General features: G+C 38.3%; 1 protein-coding gene and 1 pseudogene across 1 annotated transcript; both read left to right on the top strand.

Moving 5' to 3' along the window:
* Positions 1-278: 278 nt before the first annotated feature.
* Positions 279-1,185, top strand: LOC140850184 (olfactory receptor 4C15-like; annotated as a pseudogene).
* Positions 1,186-13,149: 11,964 nt separating this feature from the next.
* LOC140850185 (olfactory receptor 4C11-like) lies at positions 13,150-14,064 on the top strand. The gene has a single exon (XM_073239953.1). It carries the CDS (start codon positions 13,150-13,152, stop codon positions 14,062-14,064), a length of 915 nt encoding a protein of 304 aa, XP_073096054.1.
* Positions 14,065-18,069: the final 4,005 nt, after the last annotated feature.

Below are 18,069 nucleotides of genomic sequence, written 5' to 3' on the forward strand. Positions count from 1 at the left end.
ACTTCCCTTCCCCTATATTGAAGCTTTGGCTATATTAAAATATTTAATAAGTTTTCTTCTCAATTCTGCCTGACCTCCACTATCATCTTCAACAGATTTCTAATGTTGTGTTCTCAATGGCAGTAGAAACACATAAGATAATATTTCACATGAATGCACCACCTTCTTGATGACTATGATAATACCAACCATAAATTGGTCTGAGATGAATTTTTCTTTCTCATGTTTGTGGCTTCCACATGCCCACAGTGACAGCTTTTAGCTTTACCTTGGAGATTATGCAAAATCAAAGTTTTGTAACTGAATTTGTCCTCCTGGGGCTTTCACAGGATCCCAATGTCCAGAAAATAGTGTTTGTTGTTTTCTTGGTCAGCTACATTGCAACTGTGGGGGGAAACCTGCTCGTTGTGGCAACTCTCATCAGCAGTCTGACACTCCTTGGCTCCCCCATGTACTAGTTCTTGGTTTTCCTGTCCTTCCTGAATGCATGCTTATCCACTGTCATTGCCCAGAAGATGATTGTGGACTCTCTCTATGAAAGAAAAACCATCTCCTTTAAAGGCTGCATGACCCAGCTCTTTGCTGAGCACTTTTTTGCTGGGGTGGAGGTGATTGTCCTCATGGCCATGGCCTTTGACGGTTATGTGGCCATCTGCAAACCCTTGCACTACTCTTCTATCATGAACTGGTGGCTCTGTGGCATTCTGATGGCAGTAGCCTGGACAGGAGGCTTCCTACATTCCATGATACAAATTCTCTTTACTTTCCAGCTGCCTTTCTGTGGTCCCAATGTCATTAATCACTTCATGTGTGACTTGTACCCATTACTGGAGCTCACCTGCACTGATACTCATATCTTTGGCCTCTTGGTAGTCACCAACAGTGGGTTCATTTGCATCATAATCTTCTCTTTGTTGCTTGTCTCCTATGGTGTCATCTTGCTCTCTTTGAGAGCCCATAGTACTGAAGGCCAGAGGAAAGCTCTCTCCACCTGCGGATCTCACATTGCTGCTGTGGATTTGTTCTTTGTCCCATGCTTTCTCCTTTGACAAAATGGTGGCAGTATTTTACACCATCTTAACTCCCTTACTTAACCCTTTGATTTATACTTTCAGGAATAGGGAAGTGAAAAATGCCATGAGGAAAGTATGGAACAGAAAAATGGTGGTTTCTAATGAAAAATAAAGCATTCAACTTTGAAAAAAATTTTAAAGTTAAGGGAGAAAAAGTCAAATTCTCTAGACAAAAACTTTATGTGGATGGGCCTTCTTTGACAGAAGGTAATGTAATGTAACAAAAAATGGAGTAATACTGGGTTAGGAACAGTGTTTTCACTGACGTCGCATATCAACTCTGATTTGGCAACTCAGTATCTTCCTATGTGAATTACAAGAGATGAATTTTGTGCTTACTTAGAATCTAAAAATTAAAAAAAAAAGATTGAAAAGAGGAGCTTATCAGACCTCTTGCCATTCATTCCATGTTTTGAAAAAGCTTTAGGGAGGGATGGGAAAACATCTTAGAGATTAGAAACAGAGGCACTCAAATTATTTCAAGAATATGAGAAGAACACTGACCTCAGTGACTGAAGAGAAAAAAAATCAGAACTCAGGATCAGAAGAGATAAGGTCATTCTTGAACCTCAACTGTGCGTGTTTTTGTATCAGTGATTATTCTTTGTTTTTAAAAATAGCCACTTGAACATTGGGTTCTATGGCCCCCTCCTCCCTGCCAGCGACTCCATTTGTTGAGAGCACTTATCAGTTTCTGATATACTACATTAATTACTTACCTTTTGGCCTGCCTTTTCTCATAGACTAAGCTATGAGGCAGGGAATTTTTCTCTCCCTTTGGTTCACTAATGTATCAGTAGTGTCTACAACAGCCTGCAGTCAAAGCTTATTAAATATCTGTTGAATACATGAATAAATGAGATACCTTCCCATATTCAAATTGTAACTTCTCTCTAACACTAATACACTAAAATGTCATGTTTGGAGAAGGAATGTAGTTATTGCTGATATTAGCCCTTAGATCTCAAAGATAACTTTAATTCTTGCCTTGGCATAGCATGAAAATAATGCCAGTCTTCTCAATCCATTCTTCTTTTTTTAATTGAAGTATAGTTAATAAACAATCTTATACTGATTTCAGGTGTCCAACACAGTGGTTCCAGTTGCCCATATTATTAAATCCTCACCCCAACTAGTATGGTTACTATCTGTCAACATAGGAAGATGTTACAGAATTATTAGCTATATTCTCCACGCTGTACTACCATCCCTATGACCAACTTATATTGAGAGTTTTTGTGCTCCTCTATCCCCCTCACCCTACCTACCAACCCAACCTACAAACCCACCCAACCCTCTGCCATGGTTACTACCGGTCACTTCTCAGTGTCTTTGAGCCTATTGCTATTTTATTCGTTTTGTTTTGTTTTTTTAGAATCCACATATAAGTGACATCATACGGCATTTGCCTTTTTCTGCCTGGCTTATTTCACTTAGTGTAATACCCTCTAGTTCCATTCATGTTGTCACAAAAGGCAGGATTTCTTTCTTTTTTTATGGCTGAATAATATTCCTTTGTATATTTGTACTACCTCTTCTTTATCCACTCATCTGTTGATGGACACTGGTTGCTTTCATATTTTGGCTATTGTAAATAATGTGGCAATAAACCTAGGAGTGCATGTATCTTTTTGAATCAGACATTTTGTTTTCTTTGAGTAAGCTTGTAGAAACAGAGTTACTGGACCATATGGTATTTCTATTTTTAGACTTTTGAGGAACCTCCATACTGTTTTCCACAATGGCTGCACCAATTGACATTCCCACCAACAGTGTAAGAAGGTTCCCTTTTCTCCACATTCTTGCCAACACTTTTCATTTCTTATCTTTTGGCTCGTGGCCATTCTGACTGGTGTGAGGTGCTATCTCATTGTGGTTTTGATTTATACTCCCTAATGATTAACAATGTGGAGCATCTTTTCATGTGCCTATTGGTCATCTGTATTATTTTGTTGGAAAAATGTCTATTAAAAGTCCTCTGCCCATTTTCAATAGGGTTATTTTTTGTTGTTGAGTCATTTGAGTTCTCTATATATTTTGGATGTTAACCCCTCTATCCATTCTTTTTATTTTTCATTCTCTATCCCTTCTTTTATTTCCTGGAAAAATAAATGTTGCTCTCAGTGATCTTTTACTCCAAAAGCATTTCTGATCCCAATAAAATTATCTATTGCCTCAAGTTTGCATTTTATTAGTTGGGCTAAATATGGCCAGAGTTTCAAAATTATTGACTGAAAACCTGATATTAGTAAGATACAAGTAAATGAGCAGAGTTCAGTTTAGGGCATTAATTCATCTTAAGCTGACATGTGAGACAGAGGTATAACAAACTTGAAATGTTGCAAAGCTAATGTTTGCTTGGTGATTTTGTGACAATTTTATGAAATTGTGAATTATATTATAAAAATCAACACCTCCTGGATGAGATCATACGTATGAAAAGGGCAACAACTGACATAAAAAATAGAGCTAATGTCATAATCATCTTTACAAAAAAGGAAGATGTCCACAGGAACAAGATTCCCAGCTTGGAAATAAAGAACAAAATATATCAAGGAAGCCAAATTCCTCATTAGGTGTCAATCAGGTAGAGAGAACCCTAGTGCAAACAAGTGTTTCACTGGTAGGTAAGACTGACCAGGCGCCTGGTGGGCACACTTCTGGGTTAATGTTTCGGGCCTTGGCTACTTGGATTGTACCTTTATCTAGTAAATTTTGCATGGTAATTAGGTTTACTGTAGAGATTTTCCTCTTGGGAGACAAAGATATTGGCTAGTGACTGGGATAAGAACTTTGGCATTCTTACATTATTATGTTTCTCATTAAATTCACATTCCGGTTTCACAACTACTAACTAATGAGTATGGACAAGAGGAACCAGTTCATGTGGGAGTGTTCAATGTGTCTACGTCTGAGAATGAACAGAAGACTATTTTCCTATAGATCCAAGGCTTGGACTCTGAAGCATGGCAGGTGACCCCACACAATGCCACCTTGAGAGGTGACTGCATGAGCACATCTCCTTGGACCGAGGAGCCTGATGGACATTCACACTCTGATAATGAAAGTTTGGAAGATTTATTTTAAGCTCACACTCTTAACTGGAAAACTCTCTCAATGTACAGATCCTATGATGAGACAGGAACTTTCTGGTTTGTATAAGGCATCAGTCATTAAAGTATTTGCCTTGCTAGCTTTGCCACAAATCTGCATTGCTATAAACTGCTGTGGGTTAGTATTGCTATATAAAAAGAAGGGAAGAAAAGTAGAAATGGAGACAAGATTATGGAAGGGAGAAAGCTTTTTTGCCTTGAGTTTTGGGAATGTCCTCAGGGCAAAAGTGTTTATGGAAGGCCACTGATGATCAAGAGAAATTTCTTTTCATATGTTATATTAAAACTCTAAAATAAAATCAAGGGTTCTTGTGACATTAAATACCATTTCAATGCTGGTGACTGTCATTTATATCTCCACTCCAGATTTCTCATTTGAATGCCAGTCTTGTATACTGAATTACCTGCTTGATACCTTCCTTTAAATATCTAATAGGTATCTTCATATTTATTGACTGATAGTTCTTGCCCCAAATGTACTCTACCTGTAGCCTTCCCATGGAAATTTTGTCTATCCAGTTTCAAAACATAGAACCAAAAACATAGAATTAAATGAGCTGATGACACAGCTCACACCTAACCCATTAGAAAAAAAATTGATTGCCTTCAAAATATACACTGAATAATAGCCAAAGCAATCCTGAGAATTAAGAATAAAGTGGGGGGGATTATGCTCCCCAACTTCAAGCTCTACTACAAAGCCACGGTAATCAAGACAGTTTGGTACTGGCACAAGAACAGACCCATAGACCAATGAAACAGACTAGAGAGCCCAGATGTAAACCCAAGCATATATGGTCAATTAATGTATGATAAAGGAGCCATGAATATACAATGGGGAAATGACAGCCTATTCAACAGCTGTGTTGGCAAAACTGTACAGCTACATGCAAGAGAATGACACTGGATTATTGTTAACCCCATACACAAAAGTAAACTCGAAATGGATCAAAGACCTGAATGCAAGTCATGAAACCATAAAACTCTTAGAAGAAAATATAGGCAAAAATCTCTTCAATATAAACATGAGCAACTTTTTCCTGAACACATCTCCATTGGTCCCTGAAGAAAATAAAAAATGAACAAATGGGATTAAATAATGCTAAAAAGCTTCTGTATAGCAAAGGACACCATCAAAAGAACAAAAGGCATCCTACAGTATGGGAGAATATATTTGTAAATGACCTATCTGACAAGATGTTTACATCCAAAATATATAAAGAACTCATACACCTCAACATGCAAAAATCATATAACCCAATTAAAAAATGGGTGGAAAAAAATGGGTGGAGGATATGAACAGATACTTCTCCAAAGAAGAAATTCAAATGGCCAACGGGCACATGAAAAGTTGCTCCACATTGCTAATCTTCAGAGAAATGTAAATTAAAACCGTAATGAGATATCACCTCACATCAGTTAGGATGGCCAATATGCAAAAGACAAACAACAACAAATGCTGAGGAGGATGTGGGGAAAGGGGAACCCTCCTACACTGCTGGAGGGAATGTAAGCTAGTTCAACCATTGTGAAAAGCAGTATGGAGGTTCCTTCAAAAACTGAAAATAGAAATACCATTTGACCCAGAATTCCACTCCTAGGAATTTACCCAAAGAAAACAACTTCTCAGATTCAAGAAGACATATGCACCCCTATATTTATCACAGCACTATTTACAATAGCCAAGATATGGAAGCAACCTAAGTGTCCATCAGTAGATGAATGGACAAAGAAGAGGTGGTACATATACACAATGGAATACTATTCAGCCATAAGGAAGAAACAAATCTTACCATTTGCAACAACATGGATAGAGCTAGAGGGTGTTATGTGTAGTGAAATAAGTCAGAGAAACACAAGACCCAAATGATTTCCTTCATTTGTGAAGTATAACAACAAAACAAAACTGAAGGACCAAAATAGCAGCAGACTCACAGACTTCAAGAAAGGACTAGTGGTTACCAAAGGGGAAGGGTGGGGGAGGGTGAGTGGGGAGGGAAGGAGAAGGAGATTGTTGGGTATCATGTGTGTGCGGGGTCATGGGGAAGGCAGTGTAGCCTAGAGAAGACAAATAGGGACTCCATGGCATCTTACTACACTGATGAACACTGATGAAATAGGGTATGGGGGTGGACTCGATAATAAGGATGAAAGGTAATGTAATAACCACATTGTTTTTCTTGTGAAATCTTCATAAGAGTGTATATCAATGATACCTTAATAGAAAGTATATATGCTGAATATATTTTTCCACTAGTTTTCCTACTAGCCTGATCTTAGCTGCCATCATCTCTCACTTAGGTCACAGCCATAAACTCTAAGAATTCTTCCTACTTCTACTCTTGTTCTGCTAAGTCTATTTTTAGAACAGCAGCCAGAGGTCCCTTTTACAAGTACAGTCAAATCAGGACATTTCTCTCCTTAAAATTCTGTAGGAGTTCAGCAAAATCCTTGCAGTGATTTGACATTCTGTGGCCTCTTCGGCTCTCCTGGCACTTACACACTGTTCCCTTGGCCCCAGCCACACTGGCCTCCTACAAGGCTTTCACTTTGTGGCATTTGCCTCACCTGTTTTTCCTGCTTAACTTACTCTTACAGTAAGGTGCTCGGCTAACAGCTTCACTGTGCATCTCGTTCTAGTGTCTCCTCACAGAAGCCTCTGTTATGCCCAGTGTAACACAGTGTTCCTCTTATCACTCCTGGTCCACTTATCTTACTCAATTTTTTCTTTTTTTGATAGCATTTGTCATCTTCTAACATACTATAACTTATTTACTGTATTTATTGTTTATTGTCTGTTCCCACTAGAATCTAAGTTCCAGGAAGGCATGGATTTCTGTTCTTTTCAGGAACATATACCAACCAGGTTGCAGAGTGCTTTGACTATAGCAGAACCTCATTACGTGTTTGAGGTCATTGTTAACTGAGTCCTTAGTATTTGGTGATTCTAAACCAGGAATCCTAATGCCACAGCCTGTTGGTTTCTATAAGACTTCTTTACTTTGTCTTTTCTCTTGAATGATAATTTAAGAAGATACATGTGAGTATACTATAGGTCTCCTGCTGATGAATTTATATACAGTTACAGCTGCATAATTTCAGTGCCAGAATGTGATTACTGATAGGGTAGCTCCAAATGCTGCTACATAGTGACTGAAAGCTAGGAAGCAAGTATATGTGAACTCAAGCAAATTATTAAACTTGCAGTCTGGTTTATATCACAGGCATTTTTTTATTTGGTCAAGATGAGCAAGTCTGTGAGAGGCTTCCCTTCTCTGGGCATTAACAGAATTTAGTGTTGCCTTGTATGTCTGAAGATCAGACGCTGATGCACAGGTGCCCCAGAGTGAGGTGAAAGGTGTGTTAACTAACACTTGCTGTGGCAAACATTTCACAGTACATACGTGTACCAAATTATCCCACATACACCTTAAACTTACACAATGTTATATGTCAATGATAGTTCAATAAAGCTGGAACAATAACAAAACAAGATGCAACCCTGATGGGTGATTTCTGAGCTTTTCTCCTTACATATCTATTTTAATGAGCTTCAAACTCCAGTGTTCTCAGTTCTGATAGCCAGTGTCGACCTATATCCCTAGTGATGGAAAAATATTAAAAATGTTGGGTAAGGAAATTTCATCTTTGCATGTGACATGCAACATGAGAAATCCAAGTACCCTTCCAAAAGTATAGCACTATTACGAAGAGGAGTGGTGGATATTAGGTGGTCAATGAATATTTGTTGATTTAATAAAAATACATAAATGGACTTCTACTCCCAGGTGAGATTCAACAGCTTGTCATGAACTAGAAAAGCCAGATGCAAAAGGAAATCACTGGTATGTGGTACTGGAGACCTGTTGAGGCATCTAGAATCAAAAGAGAGAGAATCCCAGAGAGATAAGACCTTTAATAAAGTGAGTTGAATTCGGTGGCTGTTTTTATCCTGGAAACATTTGTTGACTCTGGGCATAGACAAGAAGCTGAGAATCTGAGCTTTTCACTGGTTGGGGGGTGTGGAGTTGGGGTGAGGCAAAGTCAGAGCAGAGCTTTTGGAGGTAATTTTGGAGAGCCTCAACCATGCATTATTTTTTCTCTCAGGACATTTTCCCAGTGCTAGAAACTGTACAGGGTTTGTTATGGGTTGAAATTGTATCCCCACAAAAGATGTTGTAGTCCTAATCCCCAGTAGCTATAAATGTGAATTTATTTGGAAAGGCGGTTTTTTGCAGATGATCAAATTCAGATGAGGTCACTAGGATGGGCCTTAATCCATTGTCACTGATGTTCTTACAAAAAGGGGGAATTTGGATACAGACATGCATGTAAGAAAAATGCCATGTGAACGAGGACAGAGATTGGGGTGATGCATCTACAAGCCTTGGAGCCCCAAAGTTGGCCAGCAAACCACCAGAAGTGAGGGGAGAGGCTGGGAACAAATCATCCCTCATATGCTTAGAGGGAACCATGTAATAAAACCAAATAATAAAAAGCAGAAGGCAAAGAAACACAGTGTAAACATGAAGAGAACGCAAGCAAAAACAAAATCTGGTTCTTTGAAAAAATAATAAAATTGATAAACTCCTACTATGTGGTAGCAGTTGCATGAATGTATACATTTGTCAAAAGTTATCTGTTCATGCAAAAATAGTATATTTTATTGTATGCCAGTTGTACCTTGAGAAGTTGATTTAAAAATAAAAAATACGTAAAAACAACTTTTCTTTCCATTTTTTCTCTTGTTCCTCTATCTGACTTACTGATTTCAAAATAGTTTAGAAATTTTAGAAATTTTTGTTAGTAGCTTTCAGTGAAATTAATTGCATTGTAATATGCTTTATCAGTATCATTAGGATTTATAATAATTACTATAAAATTAAATACTGCTTAAAATACTCTTATGCTAAGGTGCTTATATTATATCTAATATTTATATTAATTAATTTACATTTAATTATACAATTAAATATTATATCTAATAATTATAATATCCATTTTCTAGAATAGGAAACTAAGAGAAGTTAAGGAACTTTCCTAAATTCACAGAAACATCAATCATGACTCTAGAATTCAACTATATCACATCTTTTTTGAACCTTTTCCTAGACTCAGAGCTTTGTCTGCCATAAGAAATGATTTGACTTAAAGGGCAGAGCATTTGGTAACTTGTACTAGTCTATAGTGCCTTTAAAAGTGTGTCTTTCCCTTAGAGGAGAGTGCATGGGTGGAGCACTTGAGAACTGAACTAGGAGAGTCCTTTTAGAGGGACTGGGGGGAGAGGAGAGCTCTGAGCACAGAATCCGTCTGTTGACAGTCTGGGATTAATTGGCCCCATGGTTTTCTGTGATCCTGGATTAACTGAGCTAAGTAGCTTGCTGAGCAAATCCTTCAGGGTTGGGTGAAATGATGGAATCCTTGTCCCTCCAAAGGCTGGGCTTCTGTGAAATTTTATAAGATCCCTATAAATACCTGACAGAGGAAGAAGAAATGTTTAATTCACATGCTTTGCCAGGGAATGTCTGGGGTCATGGAACTGGCTTTATAGAAGTTTCTATTACAGAGTAGTGGGGATATTTCCTTTTTATTCTAGAAAGTTCTAAGAGTTTAATTCTGTGGCTAAATTCTGCCGGTATTACAGACCCTCTTGAAGAGTCTAACTCAGGCCTTGTAGGAGGCGTTAGCTAACTGTGGCATAGAGTCTCTCCCTATAGATTCCGCAGGAAGCACAGTGGAGCTATCTAAAGTGTGATTTACATGTTGCAAACACACTGTATGTAATTGCCCTCAAGATAAATCAGACCTGAAAATGAAAATTATGAGTTTCCTATATATATAGCATCTCTTTTGTTAAAAGAAAAGAGGTAATCTTTTCAAGACTGACTGAACGATTTCCTTTTTCCTGCCCCCCTTTTGGAACGGGGTTTTGGAGCATTTGCCATCATCCAGTTTTGTCTCCTAAGAAACCTGAAGCTCGAGGAATGAAAGTATTTCCTTCAGTGATGAGAAGATTCAGATGTGTCAAGATTCCCCTGCTTTCACTGGCCTGTGCTTCATGCAGCAGCTTCCCAGGCCCAGTTCTTGTTGAGGGGGCAGTATAGTATCCTATGCTTGCAGACTTATTCTTTGCAAAGCTAAAGGTCAGAAAAAGGTAGGGATATATACTGATGATATGCAGTCAATACTGATTATGCCATGTTCTTATGATTCTATGACACTGACTGTCCTGATATTAATGATCTAATTAGCTCTGAAGGACCCACTGACCCTGCATACAGCCAAAAGTTGCAGTCTTCTTCTGGGGCTGGAGTGAGGGCTAAGAAGAGAAAGAGAGGAATGAGTTGCAAAACTCTTCAGTGAAACCTTAGGCAACCTGCTCTTTACTTTAGAGTGGTTCTTTGCTCACCCTTGCACTTCATCTCTGGCTTTTTCCCACCAAGATTTTCCCCTTGGGCTCTGATTCCTTCCCTCATTCTCTGACCTCTATATCCCCTCCTCGTCACTATTACTTTTCAAACATATATATAAAATGCTGATTCTCACTAGCTCCATCCTGAAGATTGTATCCATTTGATGGTTAGGACATCTACTGAGCAGGTCAGTAGTTTTCTTTTTCCCTTATTTATGGTTCCTTGGCCTTATGTTTTATGCTGGCTACACTGAGTGTCTGGGGTCTGATGATTTGTGTGATAGTGTGGGTGGAGTGTTGGAGAGAGAGCAGTTGCCATGGAACTCAAAGGCTTGTGGACCTGTTCTGATCCTGTTTCCTCTTTTACTGCTCTCTACTAAACCCTGACTTCCAGCTTAGTGCACAAATGGAACAACCTGAACTTGCCCTATTTGATATTATGAAATCAAATGAACAAAAGATGGTACAGAAAAAATTAAAGGACTTCATTATTCCATGATAATCTCACACACACACACTCACACACACACACACACACACACACACAAACAAACACACACTTTAACAGTGGAATGCCATTAGCAAGAAAGTTATTTGGATGGAGAGACCTGCAAGGTTTTGCTGAGGAGATGGCATTGAACCTGGACTCTCTGTACATAGATAGCAATGGAGACTGGAGGTCATGTCAGAGGAAGGTCATTTAGTCACTAAGAAATATGGAAAATTCAGAGAATGAGACAGTCAGTATATTCATGAGGGACACCAAGTCTTCGGCGTGGCTGGAGCATGCATGAGCAGAAACACGGGAGGAACAGAGGTAAGCTAGACGATGGCACAGGCCTTGAAAGTCGTGGTATTTCAGCCATTGCATTTAAAATCCATAGTAACTAGTTTATTATATTCATGACACATCATATTTTTAAATGCCCACTTTTCCTTTTCAAAACATAGCAAGGAAGTAAAAAAGGGAAACGATGGAAAGAATGTGGAGAAGAGCAGTTATCTGAAATTGTGTCCTTTCTTAGAAACATAGTCTACTTAAAGAATTCTAAGATTGGCCATTTGTAATACTGATGTTTGTCAAACACCAGCCTGATTTTGTCGTATGTATGAGCTAATAATTCTCACAATGAAAACCCACATAAATATCTCACTAAGTCTTATTTTTCTTCCACTAAATGATGTGAAAACTTTATTTAGAATTTAGAGAGTATTAAATATTGTGTGAAAGGAATTATTATGTTCTATATTTGGGAATCTAAAGTGATCCTGTTTTTAGGGTAGTGTAAACGCTATATATGATATTACATTATGATGGATACATGTCATTATACACTTACCCAAATCCATAGAATGTCCACCACCAAGAGCGGACCCTGAAGTAAACTATGGACTTTGGGTGGTTCTGCTGTGTCATTGCAGGTTCATCAGTTACAACGTACCCGCCACTCCGGTTCTGGATGTTGATAATGACACATTATGCATATGTGGGGCACAGGCTATTCAGGACATTTCTGTACCTTTCTCTTTATTTTGCTGTGAACCTAAAACTGCTCTAAAAAGAGTTTCAGTGATCCTATTAAGCTGAGGGGAAGTTTAATTTTGCTACCTCCTCCCACTTACAGATCCTTCTCTAGAAAGGAAGCAACAAGCCTGAGTCACTGCTGAACTGTACTCGGGATGCCTGCAGGACCAGTCTATTTTGTTGGGGCCATGGTGAATCCACTTGTACGCTTTCCACTGTTTCTAAGTTTCGGGGCTGCAAAGACACGTGTCTGCAGTGGAACTCTGACTTTTTGAAGGAGGTAAGCACTTCATTACAGATAAGCTCAAAGTTCATTTGGACTAAATTTAGAAAAAAGGAAGATGACTAAATTTTGTGAAACTGAAACAGCTCAGTGATTTTTGTTCTTAGGTGCTGAATAAATCTCAGTAAAATTTGCTCTCGTGTTTTGTATGCTCCCAAATTTTACATTTCACCAATACAAATATATTTAAACTTTATAAATTTTTTTTCAATGGCCTTTGGCTAGCAGGAAAACTTAATTTTCCAAGTTTTCTACAACAGCTTGGAATCTGGCTGAGCTAGAGGTTTGTTATTGATCTTCTATTTGCTTGATAAAGCATTTGCTTCATAATTTCCATTAAAAGTTTGATTTCATTTCTTTCATCCCAAAGCTCATTACTCAGATTTTCACACCTGTGGATCCCAAACTTCTTCACACTAAAGGCCTATGTTATTTCTCCTTTCCTCTCTTCATGGCTTCTCAATCTTGGTAGAATGAAAAATGTTAAATGGTGTCTATTTTTCATTCCCTAAACACAAAAGCTCTGGTCCAATACAGTAAGTTTCTGCATAACAGATCTGGGAAAGCTTTTGACATCCAAAGATTTACAAAGATTCGTAAGGAATTTAAAGGCAGTTGCATGTAACAGGATGGTGTAGAAACAAGGAAATCAGATTCAGCCCACTGATCCCCAAGAGGTCACTAGTTCTCTTCTCTCTGCAGATTAATCCTTTGTCAACTGCATCTTACCTACAGCCACTAGCATGGCAATGAATAACAGCGTGACTGAATTCATTCTGTTTGGATTGATGCAGGATCCAAGAAAGCAGGAAGCAATATTTGGGGTCTTTTTGATTCTCTACCTCATGACACTGTTGGGGAACTTTCTCATTGTAGTGACCATTAAAACAAGCAGCACCCTTGAGAGCCCCGTGTACTTCTTCCTATCTTATCTGTCCTTTGCTGATGCCTGCTTCTCTACAACCACTGCCCCAAGACTGATTGCAGATGCCCTTTCTGAGAAGAAGACCATTTCCTATAATGAGTGCATGACTCAGGTCTTTGCAGCCCATTTCTTTGGCTGTATGGAGATATTTGTGCTCATCCTCATGGCCTTTGATCTCTACGTAGCCATTTGTAAGCCCTTGCGATATACAGCCATTATGAGCTGGCAAATCTGTGGTGTGTTGGTGATTCTGGCCTGGTTAGGATCTTGCATCCACTCTTCAGCACAGGTATTCTTGGCATTGAGATTGCCCTTCTGTGGCCCCAATGTGATTGACCACTATTTCTGTGACTTGCAGCCCTTGTTGAAACTTGCCTGCATGGACACTTATGTGATAAATTTTCTAGTTGTTACTAATAGTGGAGTCATATGCATGGTGAGTTTCATAATCCTGCTTATCTCTTATGTTGTCATTTTGTACTCCCTGAGAAAATACAGTGCAGAAGGAAGACGAAAAGCCCTTTCCACATGCACTTCCCACTTTATTGTGGTTGTCATATTTTTTGGTCCATGTATATTCATATACACACGCCCACTAACCACATTTCCAATAGAGAAGATGCTTGCTGAGTTTTATACAATTGGGACACCCTTGCTCAACCCTCTGATCTATGCACTGAGGAATGCAGAAGTGAAAAATGCCATGAGAAAGTTATGGTGTAGCAAAGTATGACTTGAGTCGATAAATGATACAGGGGGATTCTAATATGTACTTCCTTAACAGCTTAGTTTTGTCTCATGGACAGGAAGGACAAAAGATTTTTCTTAGAAAACATTCAATTAAGAAATCTGTGGAGACATTTATATGCCTTATTCTGAGAGGATTGAATTTGAATATGATTACTTAAATCCCATAGCATAATGAATGGCCAATGATGACTCTTACTTGAATTCTGTCAACACCTGGCCATATTCATATGATAAATTTAGTTTCATGCACAAGTTTTCCTTCAGAAAGAAATGTACTCCCTAATGACAGAATGATTTTCCCTGTGTGTGTGCATGGGTGCACCAATTCTTTTTCTAGATTTCATTCTAGTGGTTATGAATGTGGTTGTAAGAGCTAATCCATGTGGAACTGGACACTTACAGACCCAGGTTGCTGTCTTGACAACCTAAAAATCAGAGAAGATGCTCTCAGAAAGTGCTTCTCTTGTAAATACTAGTATTTCACTGGGTCAATGTGAGGTATATACACTGATAGACCCCCAAGCTCCAATACAATCTGCAGGTATCAGCTGAAGACCTAAAGTGTCACTGGAAAACGTCTCAAAATTCTGTGAGTGGTGAATGAGGCAGGAGTGTTATATTCGGTTCTGACAGGCAATATCAGCTTGGCAGCTGCTCGTGGGGTCTTTCACGTTGCTCTTCCCAAAGGAGAGGGAAGGGGCAGTAAGAGAGCTTGGCAGGAGGGATCACAGGAGACGGTCAAGGATGAAAGGGAGGATAGAGAACATGCATGACGGAGAGAGAAGAAAGGGGGAAGGAAAGTGGTAACTTCAACCAGGTGGGAGGGGAGGGGTGTTATTTCTTTTATATTTTGAGAATCATGTTGGAATATGTGAACAATTTTAGGAAAAGAAATGAGGTTTCAGGATATCCTTATGTCACCGAACTAGTGTGGCCTAGATTCCCTGTCTGTCATGGTTATTTGAGGACACATTTTTTCATTGTCATTATTACCAATAGTATCTCAAAATTCAGAGTTTCTGGGAGAACACTGGATTAAAAAGTCAGCCCTAGTGCTTCTCAACTTTGCTCTTTTAGTTTTATATGAGAATATTTCAAAATATGTATTTTCATTTTTAAAGATAACCTAATATTTATGTATAATATTTATCCCCCACCTCCACCACATAATCCCTTAGTCAAGTACTATTATGCTATTTCAGTACCTGAGTTTATAGTTCCCATCAAATTAGCAACAAGAAGTATTGTGTAAAGTGATATAGGCTGTTGAAAAAAAATACAACAAACTTTACAAGTATGTGAAGCATTTCTGTCAACTAAAGGCAAAATGTTTTCATGTCACACCAAAGACTCCTAGTAATTCCTATTAGTAAGCACTGGTAGAATAAATATTTAACTTCCAAAGAGGACATATGTCAGAGCTCTCAGTACCATATTAACAAGTGGCAATTCACAGTGGAAATGAATACTCTCGTTTCCTAATTTTATGTCTTACAGTTATGCTTTGTACCTAATTTAATGTCTTTACAGTTTCTGTCTGGTCCTGTTAAGATTATATTAAAGTGTAATTGATTCTCAAGTATAGACATAATAAAATAAGACATGATAAATTTTAAGACATAATAAAAATAAAATTCTAATTTTTGTCTTTTTTGCTACTTGTGAGAAAATGAAAACTCAGGGATCGTCTTCTCATTATTAGACAATATAGAGTCCAGATTCCCTTAGATGTTCAACAAGGGCTCTATTAGAGAAGGTGGAACAATAATCAGGAACAGAAAGGTCTTACTTGACCTGGTAATTTAACAAGCTTACTATCTCTGGGCCTGGCAGATATTGAAAGCTTTTTATTTCCCTTTCTTCTGGGGACTTTTGTAGACTCACTAGTTCTAGTATCCCTGATGTACAAAGAAAATGTCTATTCCTTCTGTAGCCTTCCAAGTGACCCTCATTGGCTGGCCCCTGGAAGACCTGCCATATACTGCAACCTTCTTCAATCCATGGAAATATCCATACATCTCTACTCTAAAGAATACTATTAATGTAAAAACACTATTTTAATGCAGGATGAGGTCAACCAGTCACCTTTGCCTGACTCTACCAGTTAGTCAGCCAGTTTCTCTTCCTGCCTAGGCTTTTCTTGTCTCAGTCCCTTGGGCCCATCTATATGGAGGGTCACATGCTATGTTCTCAGAATAGCACTCTGACATCCCCAGTGGCTATCTCTTCTTATATACCTTGTAAGAACTTCAGCTGATTGTTTGAGGTATTGAATCTGAGTTCCTTAACACAATATGGCTGCCAGTATGTATTTCTCTATCACCATTTTCTATAGCTTTCTGACTTACAATATGTATTTTATAAATCATAAATTTCTTGAGATGAATGATAACGACAGCTATCATTATTGAATCCTGTATCTGTTAGCTATTGCTGTGCAGATAACTGCAACTTAATGTCATGAAATATTTTTTTCTTTTATCTATACATCAGCTGGATTGTACTTCTATTCTCAGCTGAGCTCATTTATACACCTGGGGTTAGCTGCAGGCTAGGTAGGTGGCTCTATGATTTTGGCTGAGATCTTTCAAATGTTTTGGATTCAGCAAACTCCAGTCTGATCTAATGTGATCTTGACTGGGACAGTGGTGCCCTCTTTCTGGTGACTTGTTTCCCAGCATGCTATCTGGGTTTCTTCCAATGGTGGAGGTTTATTAGAGAGCAGATGGGAATGCACAAAGCCTCCTGAGGCCTCAGGTCAGGACTAGCATTGTTTATGTCTACCACATTCTATCAGCTAAGCGAGTCACAGGGACTGCCCAGAGTCAGACACAAAGTTACAAGAAAAATGGTGTCCATACATGGAGGCAAATAATTGTCTGAAGTGGAATAAATCTACCCCAGAGGTTTACTCTGGGCCTGATACTTTTCAAAGTATTTTGTATAGTTTATATATTTAATCCTTAGCAGTGTATATAACATAGTACTTCATGCTCTATGTTTTTGTTCATGCTGGACCCATTGCCTAGAATGCCCTGTACTTTGGCTAACTTGGAAACATCTTAGTCATCTTTTCAGACTCAGCTTCAATGTCATCTCATCCAAAAAGCTTTTTGTTGACCCAATGTCTCAGCCAAAGGCCCTTTACCTACACTCCCTTAGTACTTAAAAATTCCTTTGTCCTTATATGCATATTACATTGGATTTAATTAATTTGTGTATCTCTTCCATTGATTTTACAAGTCTTGTCCCCAGGGAATTGGCATAGAGGAATTCATAAGCCTAAAGCCAGACTGGTTTGGAACTAGGTTTAGCAAATGCTATCTTGAGGAGGTTACTTAATCTCTTTGTATGTCAGGTGGCTCAGGTGCAAAACAGGAGCACAGTAGTGGTAAATCTATAGATTTGTGGTAAACGTTAAATAAGGTAACATTTATAAAATACTTAGAAAAGTGCCTATAATATGATAAGTGCACAATAGATTATCAGTCAGTATTAAAATTTATATTTGCATCATTGTAATACAAATTGTCAATGATGTTTAAATAAACTGAAAATTTTAAAACTCTGAGAGACTATAAAAATGTTAAAAAGCAGGATCATCTTTATATAACAACCAAGGTGATGTTCTGAAAATATACTTAGAGTAATTAGTTGAAAGAGTTCAAACTTTGGAATGAGAAGGATATGTATTTGGCACTTCATGGACAAGTTATACTAAAGACTAAGTAATTCACAGAAAATGTTTCATTTGCTCCACTGCATTTCCCAGCTTCCTTCTTAATTACCTTAGAATTTATCTATCTGGCCTCTATAGATGTGATGCCAGGATTCTTGTTCACGGAGTCAAAGAAAGAACTGTGCAAACACTCAAGGCAGGAGAGCAAGTGAGAGACTTTTATTTGGAGATAAAGCAAGAGGCCAGACAGAGCTTCTGGCTCAGGCCAGGAAGGGACAAGAGAGTCCCTGGGTGGTGCTTGTCTAGGGG

Source organism: Manis javanica, chromosome 6, assembly GCF_040802235.1.
Source record: "Manis javanica isolate MJ-LG chromosome 6, MJ_LKY, whole genome shotgun sequence".
Classification (NCBI taxonomy): domain Eukaryota; kingdom Metazoa; phylum Chordata; class Mammalia; order Pholidota; family Manidae; genus Manis; species Manis javanica.

What these genes read in the sequence shown, in the direction of transcription:
- LOC140850185 (XM_073239953.1), top strand. Translation starts at nt 13,150, where the DNA reads ATGGCAATGAATAACAGCGTGACTGAATTCATTCTGTTTGGATTGATG.